This window comes from Ammospiza nelsoni, chromosome 7 (genome assembly GCF_027579445.1).
Source record: "Ammospiza nelsoni isolate bAmmNel1 chromosome 7, bAmmNel1.pri, whole genome shotgun sequence".
Lineage (NCBI taxonomy): Eukaryota > Metazoa > Chordata > Aves > Passeriformes > Passerellidae > Ammospiza > Ammospiza nelsoni.
The window spans coordinates 19030061-19045229 of NC_080639.1; the positions used below are offsets into that span (position 1 = coordinate 19030061).

General features: G+C 36.5%; 1 protein-coding gene across 2 annotated transcripts in view; it reads left to right on the top strand.

Annotated features, from left to right (window-relative positions):
* OLA1 (Obg like ATPase 1) overlaps positions 1 to 15169 on the top strand; it is a 104187-nt gene that overhangs the window by 61463 nt on the left and 27555 nt on the right. For both annotated transcript variants that reach the window (XM_059476234.1, XM_059476233.1), the window contains exons 6-7: positions 6050 to 6130; positions 6411 to 6508. In XM_059476234.1, coding sequence (XP_059332217.1) covers positions 6050 to 6130; positions 6411 to 6508 — 179 coding nt within the window. The remainder of the gene's footprint in view (positions 1 to 6049; positions 6131 to 6410; positions 6509 to 15169) is intronic.

A 15169-nucleotide genomic window follows, 5' to 3' on the forward strand; every position in this document is an offset into this window, starting at 1 on the left:
TTGGCTAATGGAATAAGGAAAGTTTAATGAAACTCTGCGAAAGATATTTAATTTTACTTTTCAGTGCAATTTCCCTGTTCTGAATTTCTGAACTGCTAGAAATAATCACTTGTAGATGGACTGCTTTCTTTATTCTTGCTTGCTTTTTGAGAAACAACCCATGACTGAGTTGTTTCATGTATAATGCTGTAGAGGCTGCGAGGATGACCCACACAGGAGAATTTGGGGATTATTAACAAGAATTACATTGCTTGGAATGCCTGTAGAATGTTTTGGGTGAAAGTGCTTGTTGTGGTTCATAAACATTATTGGCATCTAGTTCTAAGTAAATCTTTTATCGTGTACAGCTTGTACTGGCTCTGTGAGAAGATATTAAATAGAAGGACTTGTCCTAAATCCATTACTTGGCCCATTGTATTTTTATTAAAGTCGGTGAGCAAGGGAATTGTAAGAGATTAGACATTGTTTTGTACCACAGAGGAGCTCATTGTCACTCCAGTTGGTGCAGTACCTGGCTTGTTCTCTTTCCTGCACCCAGCTGCTACAGCTTATTTAAACGCTTAGCACAATGTAAAAACATGATCTAGCCTTTTCTTTAAACTGCCAAATGTGTCTTAGTTGTCCTTTAAAATACCATTGTTTTTAAACAGTGTTTTTTGGAATAAATTCTTACCGTGTCGCTTCATCCTCAGTCTTCTAAATTGCCACAAAACCTCCAGGAAGAGCAGACAGCTGAGGCTCTGCTCAAGGGAAGTGAAAAGATTTCCAAGGAAAGCTGTGAATAGAAGGACTGTGGGCTCAGTGCACTCCATCCACCTCATGTGTACTCAGTAAACTGCTCTTGGTGCAGCACAGTTGAAGTAGCCATGAGAACCTCAAATAGCATTCTTCTCTATCTGTATCTGAAAAACCATTTTGAAATTTTGAAGGTCAGATGGAATAATAATTATCTGGTTTGATCCCTTGCATATCCCAACTTAATTCTTACAACTGTGGTTAAAATGGAATGTATGTCTAACAGGAAAAATTAACCTTTATTAAAGTATTTTCAGGCTAGAGTTAAATTACTTTTACTTGTATTAGCTATGCCAATAATTAATTATCTTCACTGTATAGAAATGAGACAATTTTAGTCAATGTTTGTCAAGCTTTAGCAGTTATTTGATTTCTCTATGGTAGTGTGAAAAACCCTGCATATGTGATATTTTTGTTTTATATATATATATATATATATGCAATAAGAATAAAAGCATAGAATTTAAGAACGCCAAATCTTCATGCATAAGCACATTCTCAAAACCTCTGTTTTTTTCTCCAGTTTTTCATCATTTCAGCAGAGATAAGTATAAAATTATTCCTGTTGGACACTAGGCTATTTATATACTCCAAGATTGCATTATTCTTCTATTTCCAGTACAGTTCATTTGCTTATGACCCTCCAGGCTTCTCAGCCGCTCTTGCAAGAGGGAAGTGCTGTGTTGGTAAATACTGTATCCACCCTCCCTTTGCCCCTGCCCAACAGTGTATGAACTTGAGGGTTTTGTATTCAAAAGTATGGTTTGCTTTTTTAGAGCTGTGGGGCAGTTCTGGTTCCTACATAGTTCCCAGTGTTTGTAAGTGACTGTTCCCAGAATGTGTGTGTCATTAACATGGCCTTTTTTGGCTGTTGAAAGATGGTAACCAGGAAAAGGCAGAGAGTTTTTTTGGAGTGCCATCAGAAACACACACGTTAGGGTTTTTATTTACAGTTGTATTCTTAGACGTACTGGGTAGGTGGTGTTGAATCCATTTAGTATATGCAGTGATTTATTAAAGAAACACCTTCTGCCACTGAGCCAGATTCTTTAGGGAAGTCAGATTGCGTTATTTATGCACCACCATCTTCATTACTGATATGCAAAGGTGTTGGACTTAGGAATGAAGTGAGAGGAGCTAACTAAGAGCTACAGATAATGTTTTAGGTACTCCTTGTAGCTTTTCCTAGCAGCAGAGAAGTGTAAATAATAGAATTTTAGACAATGGAAACATTTTAATAAAAAGTGCTTTTGAAGCTTTTACAGGGAGATGGTAAGTTTTTACATCTTGGAAGTTTCGAAAGGAATGAATAAGATACTGAAAAACACTGCATATGTCCCTTGGTGGGGGAAAAACCTTACTGTACTCACAGTTACTCTGTACTAGTGGAGACTTTTGCACTGCCTGCAGGATCACAGGGAATTCACTTGCACTTTGAAGTGTGAAGTGATAATCCTCACAACTGCTTATTTCTTTATTAAATTTACGGAAGTTAATTACATGCCCTGGTAATTTACAACAAAAAAATCACAATTCTCTGATGCCAAGTAGGCAAGTGGGTTTCCAAGCTTCAGTTTAGTCCCTCATGCTGTAAGAAGAATTGGCATTGGCACACATTATTACTATCATTCATCCAGAAAGTCTATTAATGTATGCACATTTTTCTGCACAGTAGTGTTTCATGAGTAGGTCTTGGTAAATCTGCTATATGCAATTTACATGTATTTCATTATTTTATACTGCTGGACTTACTGTTAATGTCCTGCTTAGCATTTGTGGGTTGAGTACTTGTGGTCTTTGGAAAATGAGTGCAGGACATAATTAAAATCATTGTATTTTGTATGGCTAAATATACTGAGTATTTGTAAGTGCTAAATATATTGCCATGCATATAGTCAGAAATGAACTGATTTTACAAACATAGATATTTGATATTCATTAAGTTTGCTGCATTTCATATGCTTTGACAACTGTAAGGAAATTGAAATTTGGGCGGATTTTTGATGGCTTTCTGAATGGCTCTTGTTATAATGTTGCTAGTTGGAAAACAAGAGTACCTCTCATCAAAGAAGGCGAAGTGGATCATTCTGCTTGTGACAGATTGACCTCTAAGTGTACAATTGGGGATGCCAGATCTAATAAAACGAAGTGGATCATTGCTTTGTATTCTTTTATTAAGCATCTCAAAGTTAACTTGAGTAGTGATGAAATGTGTTTAAATGACTAGTACAGTGATAGAGAAGATAAAAAGATCAGGTTGTACTCTTTTACCAGTCCTAAATAGAAGCAGATTATTAAAGAGGGTGCTACATGAGAAATAACCCCAAAATGTGCTATTTGTATGTTTGTTGAGAGTACTGGGGCAGCTGAGTTTAAAAAAATTACATGGAAATATGTGCCTTACTTCATGTTGTCATTTGTATTTAACAATTTCTTGTTAAAGAGTTAAGTCCCATGTCAGTGGAACACCAGCACTGATGCAGGGGAATCTAAGTTCAGCTCACCCATTTTTGAGTTTCTGGACTGCGTACTTACATTCTGCATGGTGTGACTGCTGCTCATATAGTCCATGAGAGAACTTCTTTGTATCTCACTGCTTCATCAGCTTCATACAAAAATGCTGCATTTGCTCACAAGTTTCCATCCTTTTACCTACAGAAAGTTTTACAATATTTTGCCAGCCTCCCTATAAAACCAAAATAAAATTGCAAGTAGATGGTTATTCGTTGTCCCTAGCATACTCAGCTGTAGATCTGCCTTACCTGTGGAAATTGTCCATGTAATCACTCCTTTAGAACAGCAGTTGCAAACAGCTTTAAATCAGGTGTATAAACAGGTAATTAATAAAATTAGGTCAGTGCCAAAATGGATTTAGACTGTGTGTCACTGTAAGTAGCAAATGAGTGTGGAAGAGGTTTTGATTGGCAGCTCTGTGCTTAGACAGGCTTTAGAAAGGCCAAACTTTATTTGCTGTGTTGATGCTTGAAATTTTGTAGAGGTTCTGTGTTACGTAGCTCCCCTTACAGTGTGAGTACAAAACATTTCATTTCTTCTTAAGCAGAAACGTAAAAGTTTGGCTCCAGTGACTTCTGCTGTGGTGGGTTTTTTTCTGTCAGTTTTTTATTGACTCCAATTTATATGTAGCAATGCATTGCTATTGTGGGAGAAACTGTAATGCTGAAAGTCATGTGGTAGGTGCCTATAGAACTAGTTCAAAACCCAAAATAGTGTGTAACCAGAATTCCTTCACTGCTGAACAGGAATCTTGGTGGTTGTGTTGATTTTTATATATATGTATTTAAAGAGAAGCTGAGGATAAATATCTTAAGTGAAAAGTACTTACTGGTAGAATTGCTTCCCTTATCTTGTTTATACAGATTAATTAAAAAAATAAAAAGCACATAGGGTTAAAGATAAGATAGTGCCAGTGTTTTCTTCTTTATGTGTAATCTTGTTGCATGTCTCTACATAAGCTGTTCTGGCCACTCATCATAGTAACCAGCTGGGCCATTTCACCTGCTGGAGCCATTAAAGAGGACTCTCTCCCCCTAGATTAATCCCCTCCGACATTAGTTTTTTGCTCTGACAACTGGAGCAGGCATTCAGAATTTGCAGGTGGCCAGTGTGACGCACATAATTGCCTACAATTTTAGGCAATGAATAAAAATGGTCTACATTACTTGTCAAAGGTTGTATATGCAGTGCCAAGTGAGATCTATGGGAAGCCTTTTAGGGTTTAAAGAACAGTTAATAGCAAAGCTGCACAGTGCTTTTTTAATCATAATGCATTTGTAATATAGCACTTTGATCTTCTCCTTGTAGGAAATGGTGTTATATTAGCCACTTTTAAACATTTATGAGTGAAATTCAGTTATAGGAGAGTAAAAGTGATTATTCTTAGGCAGAACATGTTAGATTTCATTAAAAGTTTTAGCTTGCCCCTTCCTTGTTAAAATCTGTGGGGAGTCCTGTTCCTGGAGGGTTTCAAATCAGGATCTGAAGATTTAGAAGAGCTTTTTTTTTTTTTTAACCCTCCACTAAAGCTACTGCAAGACTAGAAAAGACGGTAGTAAATACTGATGTTATTTGTGGTTGTTTATAAATGTACTTCAACTGCATAGCATTAAGTGCAAAAAATGTTGTGTGCTCAACAGTTCAGGAAATGTTTCCTTGTATTATAAAGATCTTAATGCTCAGTTGCATCAATTTCAGCTTAAAAAAATGCATTATTTAAAGCATGATCATAAATTATCTACAACAAAAAATAGGCGACTCTAAAATGTACTACTCCTAGAAGAGCAGAGTTTGACCTTTCAGACCCAAGAGCCTTTTATTAACACCTGCCTGTAAGGAAAACCGTGCCACACGCAGCTTTCGGATTCACGACCACAAAACTGATGAGGAAAGGCTTGAAGGGTTCAGTTTGTGTCACTTGCTGTTTGCCGTTTCCATTTCACAGATGATTAATCTTTCTGTGAAGAAAGGCCAGAGAAACAAAGCACATTGGGCTCTTCCTGCAGTTACTCCTTCTGAATGCACACTAGCTTGCTAACTAAAAGGCCTTTAGATTTCCTGCCGAGAGAGATGTTCTGAAAGTGAATGCAGCTGGTTGGAGGTCACCAGTGCAAGGCTCTTGCCATTGTGTAATGGAGGCTTTGGCAGGTTTCATTTTGGGGGGGGAGGGAGAAGGTGTTGGCGAAAAATTAATGCGGAATAAAAAGGGCTTTGGCCGTTTGAATTAATTTCTTGAGGGTGGATCATCAATAATAGGCTCCATTTCTTTTGCTCACAATTTAGAAAAAAAAATTTTTTTTTTGCTGTGTTTTGTCCCACCCATTCCCTTTTCTTAATGGCATGTTTATATTGTACGTGGTCTCTCCCGCTGGATGCTGAAATGTTGCATCTTACTGAGTTCGAAAAGCAATCTAAAATGTACTGATTTTTACATATATTTTATGATCTCTGCTGATGTTCTTGGTGACAAGAGATGATACTTGAGCCTTGTGTATTTAACTTTCTAATTGTGGGATTTGGATGACTTCAATAATCCATATTGCTCTTTAGCGACTTTGAAAGCAGCAATTTCTGCTTGTCTGGGAGAGTAAAAATTTGTTTATAAAAGGTAGTATCTAATTTTTCATTTGTGTGTATGTTTTGAATCTTAATGGATACACGCCTTGTTTATGGAAGAGAATAGTCTTGATATCCAGCTGAGTTTTTGACTTTGGGTTTTTTTTTTTTTGATCTTGCGTAGGACGTAATGTGCAAAATCAAGACATGGGTAATAGATGAAAAGAAAGCTGTCCGCTTCTATCATGATTGGAATGACAAAGAGGTAGGCTATAAATATTACTCCATGAATTGACTTCTAATTTTGCTACCTGTTACTGGTTCTTTTTCAAGTTGTTGGTTTTTTTGGTATTTTTTAAAAATTTCATATTCATAGCTTATTGAACGTTGAATTTATTCGCTGAATCTATACTTATCTATGATTTATGTATTACACTTGAATTCTTGTAGCCTTCTCAGACATGCCATGAGGAAAATGATCATAAAATTCATTCAAGTTGATTTACACTGTTTTTAAAATTCTCTCCCTCTATTCCCACTTCCAGATTGATGTTTTGAACAAACATTTGTTTTTTACTTCAAAACCGATGATCTACTTGGTTAATCTGTCTGAAAAAGACTACATTAGAAAGAAAAACAAGTGGTGAGTATACAGGTTAAATGTCTAAACTTATATTTCTGTTTCACATTTTTCAATGGTCAGTAATTCCTTGCACATTTAGATCACCAAGGATATTAGTTGAAATAGCTATGTGAACTAATCTTGCACTGCTGTTACTTGTTATGCTCCCACTGACATGCTGCTGGAGTACAATGCATACGGTGAAACCTTGACTGAAACTGCAGAAAAGAATATGCTTTCCATCCTTACAATTTAACATGAAGCCATTAACGTTGAAGAAAATAGATTTGATTTAGAAGTACTAATTTAAATAAGCATGTGGCTTTATCATGTTCTCTAATGCTGGTTGTCTGAACAGCATCTTTTTCATTCCAAAGGAATGAATTGAGTGCCAGAAGACTAAAGCTATGTGAGTTGCACAGAAGTCTTTCAAGCAAAATTGCACATTTTAGTGTTACTCTTCTGTTTGTAGTTGGGTGCCTGGCTTTCTTGCCACTTCTTGTGCCTTGCTTGTGGTTTACAGGCCTCTTTTGGTGGGCTTTAGTGCCATGAATAGCTCAGATTTTAGTCAGGTATTTCTGGCATCAGTGTTGTGACTCAGGTACATAATGTTTACAAAATCAGTCTATCAGAGGTTCAGTGAAGTGGATGAAGATCCAATCCTAACATGGTAGACATAAGGTGGGAATCCACTGTTGGGAAGTACAGCATTTAGCATGTCATTGGAAGCTCTAGATGGCATAAATATTGCTCTGTGGAGGAGGGAACAGATTGGGTAGTTAGCATATGATGAAGGAAAATCTATAGCAGTGTGTTTAGTTTAAAAAATCCCAACCAAACAGCAAATATTTTCTTACAATTCAGAATTTTAAACACTGTACTTGTGAGACACTTTGAAGATGTATAAATGTATGTTTGTGAACAGATATATGCATGTAACTCATCCAAACAAATCAAAAGTATCTAAAGCGGAATATCTGAATTCTCCTAAAGTACACCCTCTGTTTCTCCCTGTACTTCATTAAGTACTTAGATGCACATGGTTTCAATTTTCCATTAAAAATTCTCATTTCCATATGATATCAAAGAGTGAGAAGGCTTTAAACTGAAAAATAAACATTCATAGACTGGAAGCCAAAACAATAATTAATGTCAGATGGTTAACTCCAATAAATCATTAGAATAAATTCTGTGAAATTACTGCAACTAAAACTGTCCTTTTGATACTCCAAGACATTTTGTGTTGGTACTAAAGAACAAAATTTAACGTATTTTAGTAGCAAACCCTCTCAGTCCCAAACACAGACTTCAGAATAGACTTCACAAGCAATGTAATAATGTAAGCTCTTCATGTTTGTCCGAATTTTATAATTTTAAAATAATTTTTTCCTCTAAATATTTTTTGAGTATGGCAATTTAAATATAAGAAATAGTTCTACCCAAAGAAGTATTTAAGATCAGGGTAGTTGTATTTGCTCTGTTCCTGTAAGGTGATAGTTTTTCAAAGTAAAAATGCTATGGTCTTCAGGCTTGCTGTGAGAGTATGGATGTGGAAGCTTATGTGCAAATGGATGAGTCAGTTTCCATGTCCTAAAAAGGATCCTCACACCTGTATTTGGCTGACTACAGGTAGAGCTCAGTGGCTCTGGTTGTACAGTAAATACCATTGCCCAGACCCTAATGGCAGCCAGACTGCTTAGGCGACGCCAGTCTGTGATTTAGCTGTCGCCAGTCACCCCATGTTTTTTGTGAGACTGGTTGTGATGATGACATAGTTAAACCCAATTGAAAGCAAATCTTTGGATAAATTGCAATTTTTAATTTGTAAAAAATCAGATGTTTGAGTTGAGGAGTCATATTATGAAACAGTTTAACTGTTTCTATTACAATTAGTGATGTAGTTTTTAAAAAGTATAACCAGATCTCATGGATGTGAGTGTAATTGTAGCTGAAAGATCAAAGCCTGGGTATCTGAGTGATGTTCCAGAAGAGAATTTACCACATAGCCATTTTCAGTACAGTTTCTGCCTCCTGCTGTTCCTATTTTCCCTCAAGCTAGCCATTGACTACCCCCTGTGCATCCCTGCTCGTAAAAAATGATTGAGGAAGTATTTGTCATGTATTTATGAGTGGGAAACATTGTGTGATAGGGAAAGGCATCTACTAGAACCAGAAAGATTGCCATTTCTTTTCCTTCAGCTACTCTGCCACAGCCTTAAATCCTCTGTTTATGCAACACAGCTTTTATATTTAAGAGCAGAATAAATGTTTTCTATGAAGGATGCTAACGGTAGGCTTCTGTCATTTATGTGGTGCAAGCAGATGTAAATGATTAGAATATATTTTACTGTTAGATACCACTTTCTGATTTTTGTTATTATTTTGAGGGGTAGGTATTCATATTTGAAATACAAGCCACATTTAGTTGTAGTCATTCTTCTAAAAAAAGTTTATTTCTGAGCTTAATTCATAATATAACAAGAGACTCTTTTCATCAGACTTTTGCAACTATAATAGTGTTTAAAACAGCGAAGGAGAGAAGAGGCTTTTTGATTTTTGTATGGAGTGGAGAACTGAAATTTTCTTTGTTTTACTCGGTCACTCTTTCAGAATTAATGAACATTTTAATTGTTAGTTAAAGCACACTTATATTTAGGTGCCAGTGTGTCATTTTTCAATCCAAGGAAAGAATAAAACACTGTGAAAGATAGGACTATTGTGTGTTTGAGTAGGTGTATTGACCTTTTGAAAGATGTAAAAACTGGAATGGCTCCAAGCAGTTACTTGCTGATTTTAACAATGTTGAATTAGTCATTCAGTTGATTTATGATTAAGACCTAGCCCCTGAAGAGAAGCTGACACGGCAGCTGTGTTAGTCGCACTTGTGTTATGATCAGATGACAGTAATCTTGATGTTTATGGGGGAATCCACTGAAACCATTCCTAATATGTACTGCGGTACTCTAAATGAATATTTAAACTCTTCTTTTAATAATTCCTAATTTTTTTTTAAAATCTGGATCTAGTACCTTAACCATGGTATACTGTATTCTAGTTTAACCATGAAAATATTGAAAATAGTAATAATAATAATAATAAGTTTAAACTGCATTCTAGCCCCAGGATGTTACATAAATCCAGAATATCTGATTTATCAGCCCTTGTAAGCTTTAAATATAAAGCTTTATATTTTAGTCTTGCTATAGAGCATGCATCTAGTGGCTCATAGAATGGATTCCAGTTATGAAATATATTGAGCTAAATAATGAGTGGATGTAGTGGATCATGCTTAGCATCATGTTTGGTTTGGTATTTTGGGCTTAGTTGCAGCAAGCACCAGAGATACTGGTATATGTTAAAGCTTCATATCTGATCTATAGACTCAATTTCTCTGGCCCAATAAAGTGAATTTCATCCTATGCTTATCTAGACTGTAATTCAAAAAGCCACTTATGCTGCTAAAGATTTTCTACTATCTCTAGCATTGTAACTAAATTGTCTGAGACTTAATTATGGATTTCTAAACATTGTTTTCTCTAATATAATTCAGACTTGTTGAATATCCAAATGTACATTAACATAATTTTAAGGGGTTGTTTCTCAAAATGTTATGGTAGGCATTCTGTTAAAAATGTTGATCAGTGTTGATAGGATAGAGGACTTTAGTATTTTGCTCCTGTGTATTTAGAAAAGTGACACATATGTCATAATAAGTAAAATTTTGCCCATTAATTTTCATAGCATTTTCAGTGTTCTTAAGCTAGAAGAGGTATAATGAGGTCAGATGAAAGGTCCATCTTTTCTGGTGTCATGTTTCCGACAGGCCACTAACAGATGTCCAGGGAAGATTATAAGAACAGATTAAGCAAACAGACTATGTGCATCCAGCTTCTTGCAATCTGTTATTGTAGAACTGACTGAGCCAGATATGATATACTTGTGGTTAATACTTTTTGACTGATATTTATTCTATAAATTTACCCATTCACCTTTTGAACTCAAGTATACTTTTTGGTATCCCAATATCCTGAAGCAGGGACTTCCACAGCTTAACTATGTGCTATATGTAGAAGTACTTCCTTATGCTTGTTTTGGATCTGCCACATCATAATTTCATTTGATGCTCCTTAGATCTTGTGTTATGAGAGTGAATAATCCTTTTCTATTCATCTTTTTCATATTGCTTCAGATGTTCCAAATATTAAAAAAAAAAATGGAGGAGGTAGGGAAATCTGACATGAAGAAAGAAATATCAAGGGTCAAGTAAAAGGAACACTCCATAGGTCTGAGTATGAACTAATCTCTTTCAGTAGGTCTTTCACTTTTAAACTAGTTAGGAAACAAAGTTATAAATGGAATTATTTATTACCATTTATGGTAATAAATGGAGCCTTGGAATCCTTGGTTGTATTTCTGCAGGTATGGATGTTTAGGCAGTGACATTTTATTCTGATAGATATATTTGAGAAATTAGTTGAAGGAATTTTCAAATCATAACTTGTAATGCCAAGGTGGTGTTGACATGTTTTCTTGACATAGCTGCTTAATGATTTTAAGGTTGTCTTCTATGTTTACAAATTTGGAAAATAATATTTAAAAAATATATTACAGTTCTTGTTCCTGCCTTACAACTGAAATGTTTTAAAAGAATATTAGTAGATTTATGTTATCTGGGTATAAGGGTATAAGTAAAGTTTTGCACACACAAGTTGAGAAGTCAGATATTCAAAGCTAATGAGATCCAGAAGTTAGGCATCCTGTGCTACATCTTTACTGCCTGACTGAGTGTGTCTTACAGCTCAGGCTTTCAAAACTAGGGAATTGCAAATGTTTTTCATGGAGCACCTACCTAGTATAGTAAGGGATAGTGCATGTTATTTGCTTAATAAACAGTTATTATTTATTGGTTGTTATACAAATGAATTAATGAATACAAATTAATTAGTCATCCATCAGCCAAATGGCAGTCTGTTTTCTTTCTAGCACCATGTCCTGACATTGCCAATTGACTTCTTGGAGTCTTCTGTTTTACAATTCCAGTGACTTCATTCAGTTGTTCTGTTTATCCCATACTTTTTGCCCCACTATTTTCCTAGCTGATATGTTCTCCATGGGTCTTTGCCAGATTCTCTCTGCTTTGATTTCATCCCATCCTTGTTGGCTTAATTCCAGTCCAGTCTTTTGGCCTGGATGATTTCTTTTGCCAGACTTCCTGCTTTGGTGTGCTTTCTTTTGCCTGCCCCTCTGGAGTCCCCTGTCTGTTTGAATGTGAATGCATATTGTTTGGGTAATAGCAGGTGTTGGGGACATGTCTTTAAGCATGGAAAGATGGATCCCATTCTCAGCTTCATGTGTGACCTTGCTCCAGACACAAAAGCACCTTCCTGGAGTCTGACTTCACTCCAGTGTTCACCTTCTGCCCAGATGTGATGGTCTATCTCTGATAGCAAGTTTGGTCTGTGCCAAATGTATTGGTTCCTATGTATTAGGACAGTAAATTTTTTCAAATGAGTTGTTTCTGTATGTTTTAAAAATGGGCAGTGTTTTATGGTGATGCTTTTTTCAAAAATTCTGTTCCACCTGATTACAACATGGCACTACTAAATAGCTACAGTGTAGGTTGCCAAGTCAGGAAATGAAACCTCAGTGGTTTACTTAGAATATGCTGACTCCTGAACTAGCAAAAAGAGGACTGGTCATAGTAGAGGGAAAGCTGGATTTTGGGAAGGTCTGTCCTGGGCAGATTAAGGTACCATCATACTATGCTTAGAACCCCTCAAAGGCTGCAGACTGTAGAGAGAAGAGTGAGCAGGGAAATGAAGAAAAGCCTCTCCAGTGTTCAGAGTGACATGTGACAGCCCAGCACCCCAGAGCACCAGAACCAGCCCAGCACAGCAGCCATGGCCTGTAGGTGCACAGTTTGTGGTGATTGGGAGTGGGGCTGTGGGAGCCTCGTCCCCAGTGGGTGCAGCTGTGCAGGGCAGGTGAGCAGCATTGGAGGCAGTGGGACAGGGAGTGCCCAGGGGCACTGACCAGCCACCAAAGGGGCACACAGGTGTGATGCATGCAGATAAGGATATAAAAGGTTGTGCTGAAGGAGAAGGGCAGGTGCCTGAAGCCTTGTGAAGTGATATGATGTAGGTCTGTCTGGACATACACTTGATGCCTTCTGTTGTGGTATGGTGTTACTGTATGGGTGAATGCTTAAAGCCTTCTGAAATTGTGGTGATATCTGTGCATCACGGCCACCTCACCTGCAGCTAATGTTTGACATTTGCTGTGACAATGACCCACCAGGCTTCACGTACTCGGAGAGCATCAGTGTCAGCGACAAGCAACTTCTGAACTTCATTGCTGTGTGTATGATCCCTGTCCTGTCAGCTGCATGTCGCCCAAACCTGCTTTGAACAGTTCAGCTTTGCTTCCCATCTTCTCTTCCTTTTCTTCCTCCCTGAGCAGATGCCCTTCCCAGTGTTTTTAATTTTTTGGTTTGGCCATCATCACTAGTTTCTGATCTGTTTATATCCGTTTCTGTGGGTTCAGTTGTAATGTTGAATGACTGCAGATATGGGTGTTTGATGCCCGACCAGTTTTATAGTTGGCTTGTATAGTCTTATGAACTGCTGTCTGCTAACAATGCTTCTAATCTGCCATGTCAGTTGAGTGAATTTCACTCTTACTTATTTTAGAATAAAGTAGTTTGACTGTAAGCCTGTAGATACTCATGTCAAAATCTCTTTAACATTTGAAGATACTCATGAGAAACACCATTAGTAACAGAAAAGTAGAACAGACACAGAGACTGTGTGTCTTTTGGGTTGTTAAGTGTTAGAAGCACAGTCCCCTTCACTGCACTGTGCACAGGTCTTACCCTAGAAAGTAGGATTTGGGGTTTTTAATAGAGGGGGCTTTTGTCCTGTTTTGCCTTACCAATAAATTAATAGAGATTTTTGCAAGAGATTGTTATTCTTGTTAACAGTTGTTCGTCCTTAAGTTACTGAATATTGTTACTTATTTCTTCTTCATATTAATTTATTAAGCCCTGTGCCTTTCAGAATGAATGAACATTGTTACCCTGTCTTTGTCAACTAGACAACTTAGAAGTTGTGCATAGCCCTTAAAGCAAATAAATTTCTCTTTCAAATCAAGGGGAAAATAGATACTAGGAGGGGAGGTTAAAATGGGAGGTTGTGTCCCAATCTGTTGGGTCACTGTTCCTGTATCTGATATGGCATTTAAAAACCAGCAGCTGGTTTCTTTTGAGGGTCTATTGAGAATCATAAGATTGAAAGGAAGCTGTTGAATTACTTTGGAGATGAGTGGCTGTGGTCTCACCTGGTGTGATTGATGGGAGTAGCTCCCTCTCTGTATGAGGATCTGATACCTCCTTGCTACCTCTAACTGGGTTTTGAGAGAAAAACTCTCATGTTAGGCACATCAGCAGTTGTAATAACTGACAGATGAGCTTTGATTTTAGAAATTTTTTAAAGCAAAAAGTGCTTTGATAATATTGTCTTTTGTTAAGAAATAGACAATACACTTGTATCGCTTTGGTATTCTGGATTAGGAACTGCAGTCAGCATTGCTGTAACACCATCTCTTGAACAATGTCCCAATTGATAAGTATCTTTCTTTTCATGATGTGTTACTCAGTATTGCAGTGTTTGATTTGCAGACAAGTACCTGTATATTTGTTTAAAATTCTGCTTATTGAATTAATTTCTTGAAACATTTCATGCTATCACTTCCTACAGAATTGTGCTAATATCTTTATGTTCTCATAGTTGAAGCTAATTTTATTCCACCTACCATTATTTCTCTCATGCATGGTGTTTGAGATACCTGTAGGGTCTGGGAAAAATACTCATCTTGAAATTGTTCTTTGTGAGTGGTCTGCAAATCTCCTTCTCTGGGGGAAATACCTTCTGTAACATTGTTCTGTTTGCTATAAATAGGGACTACATGGAAACATCAGGCAGTCAAGCATTTATTATAAATGGAAAAACACTATTTGAGGAGGATGATTCTTTTATACAATTGGAAATGTAGGTTCTGTGGCTTTGACATCCTTTTTTTAAGCTTCATTTTTCTAAGTGACTTCTTTGTTTCACAATTGACACACATTTTTCATTGATGATTACTTTGAAAATCTTATGCATTTTTTAAAAATAGTTTTCCTTTCAATTTTATGGTTATTTACAGCTCATTCTTTTGTATTAAGTATATGGAAATATGTTTTCATTTAACTGCTTGTTTTTCCCAAGAAACATATCTTACCTTCTAAGGTTTTGGCACAGTATTTTATTTTCACAGCTAGAGTTTCTTCTAATCACTAATATGGATGACTGATGTTCAGATGTTGGTAGTCACTAGTCTTACAGTGGATGGAACCATGTATCCTTGTCTGGAAGCAAGGAATAGATGTGTGTCCATGATTAAATTGAAGAGGAAAGTTTGTACATTATATATGTTTAATTGAAGAACTGTCAGATGAGGCGTTGGGTATGAGTATCTTGTCATCCTTTTTTACCAATGCTTGAGCTTAATTATTGTTAATTTTAAGAGAAGTTGATTAGAAAATAAATCTAAATAATGTTTGGGACTTACTGTGCTCTGGTATTAATTTCTAAAGCCTGAAGAAATGTTTGGAAGATAGACTTTTAAAAGAGACTTAAGTATGTG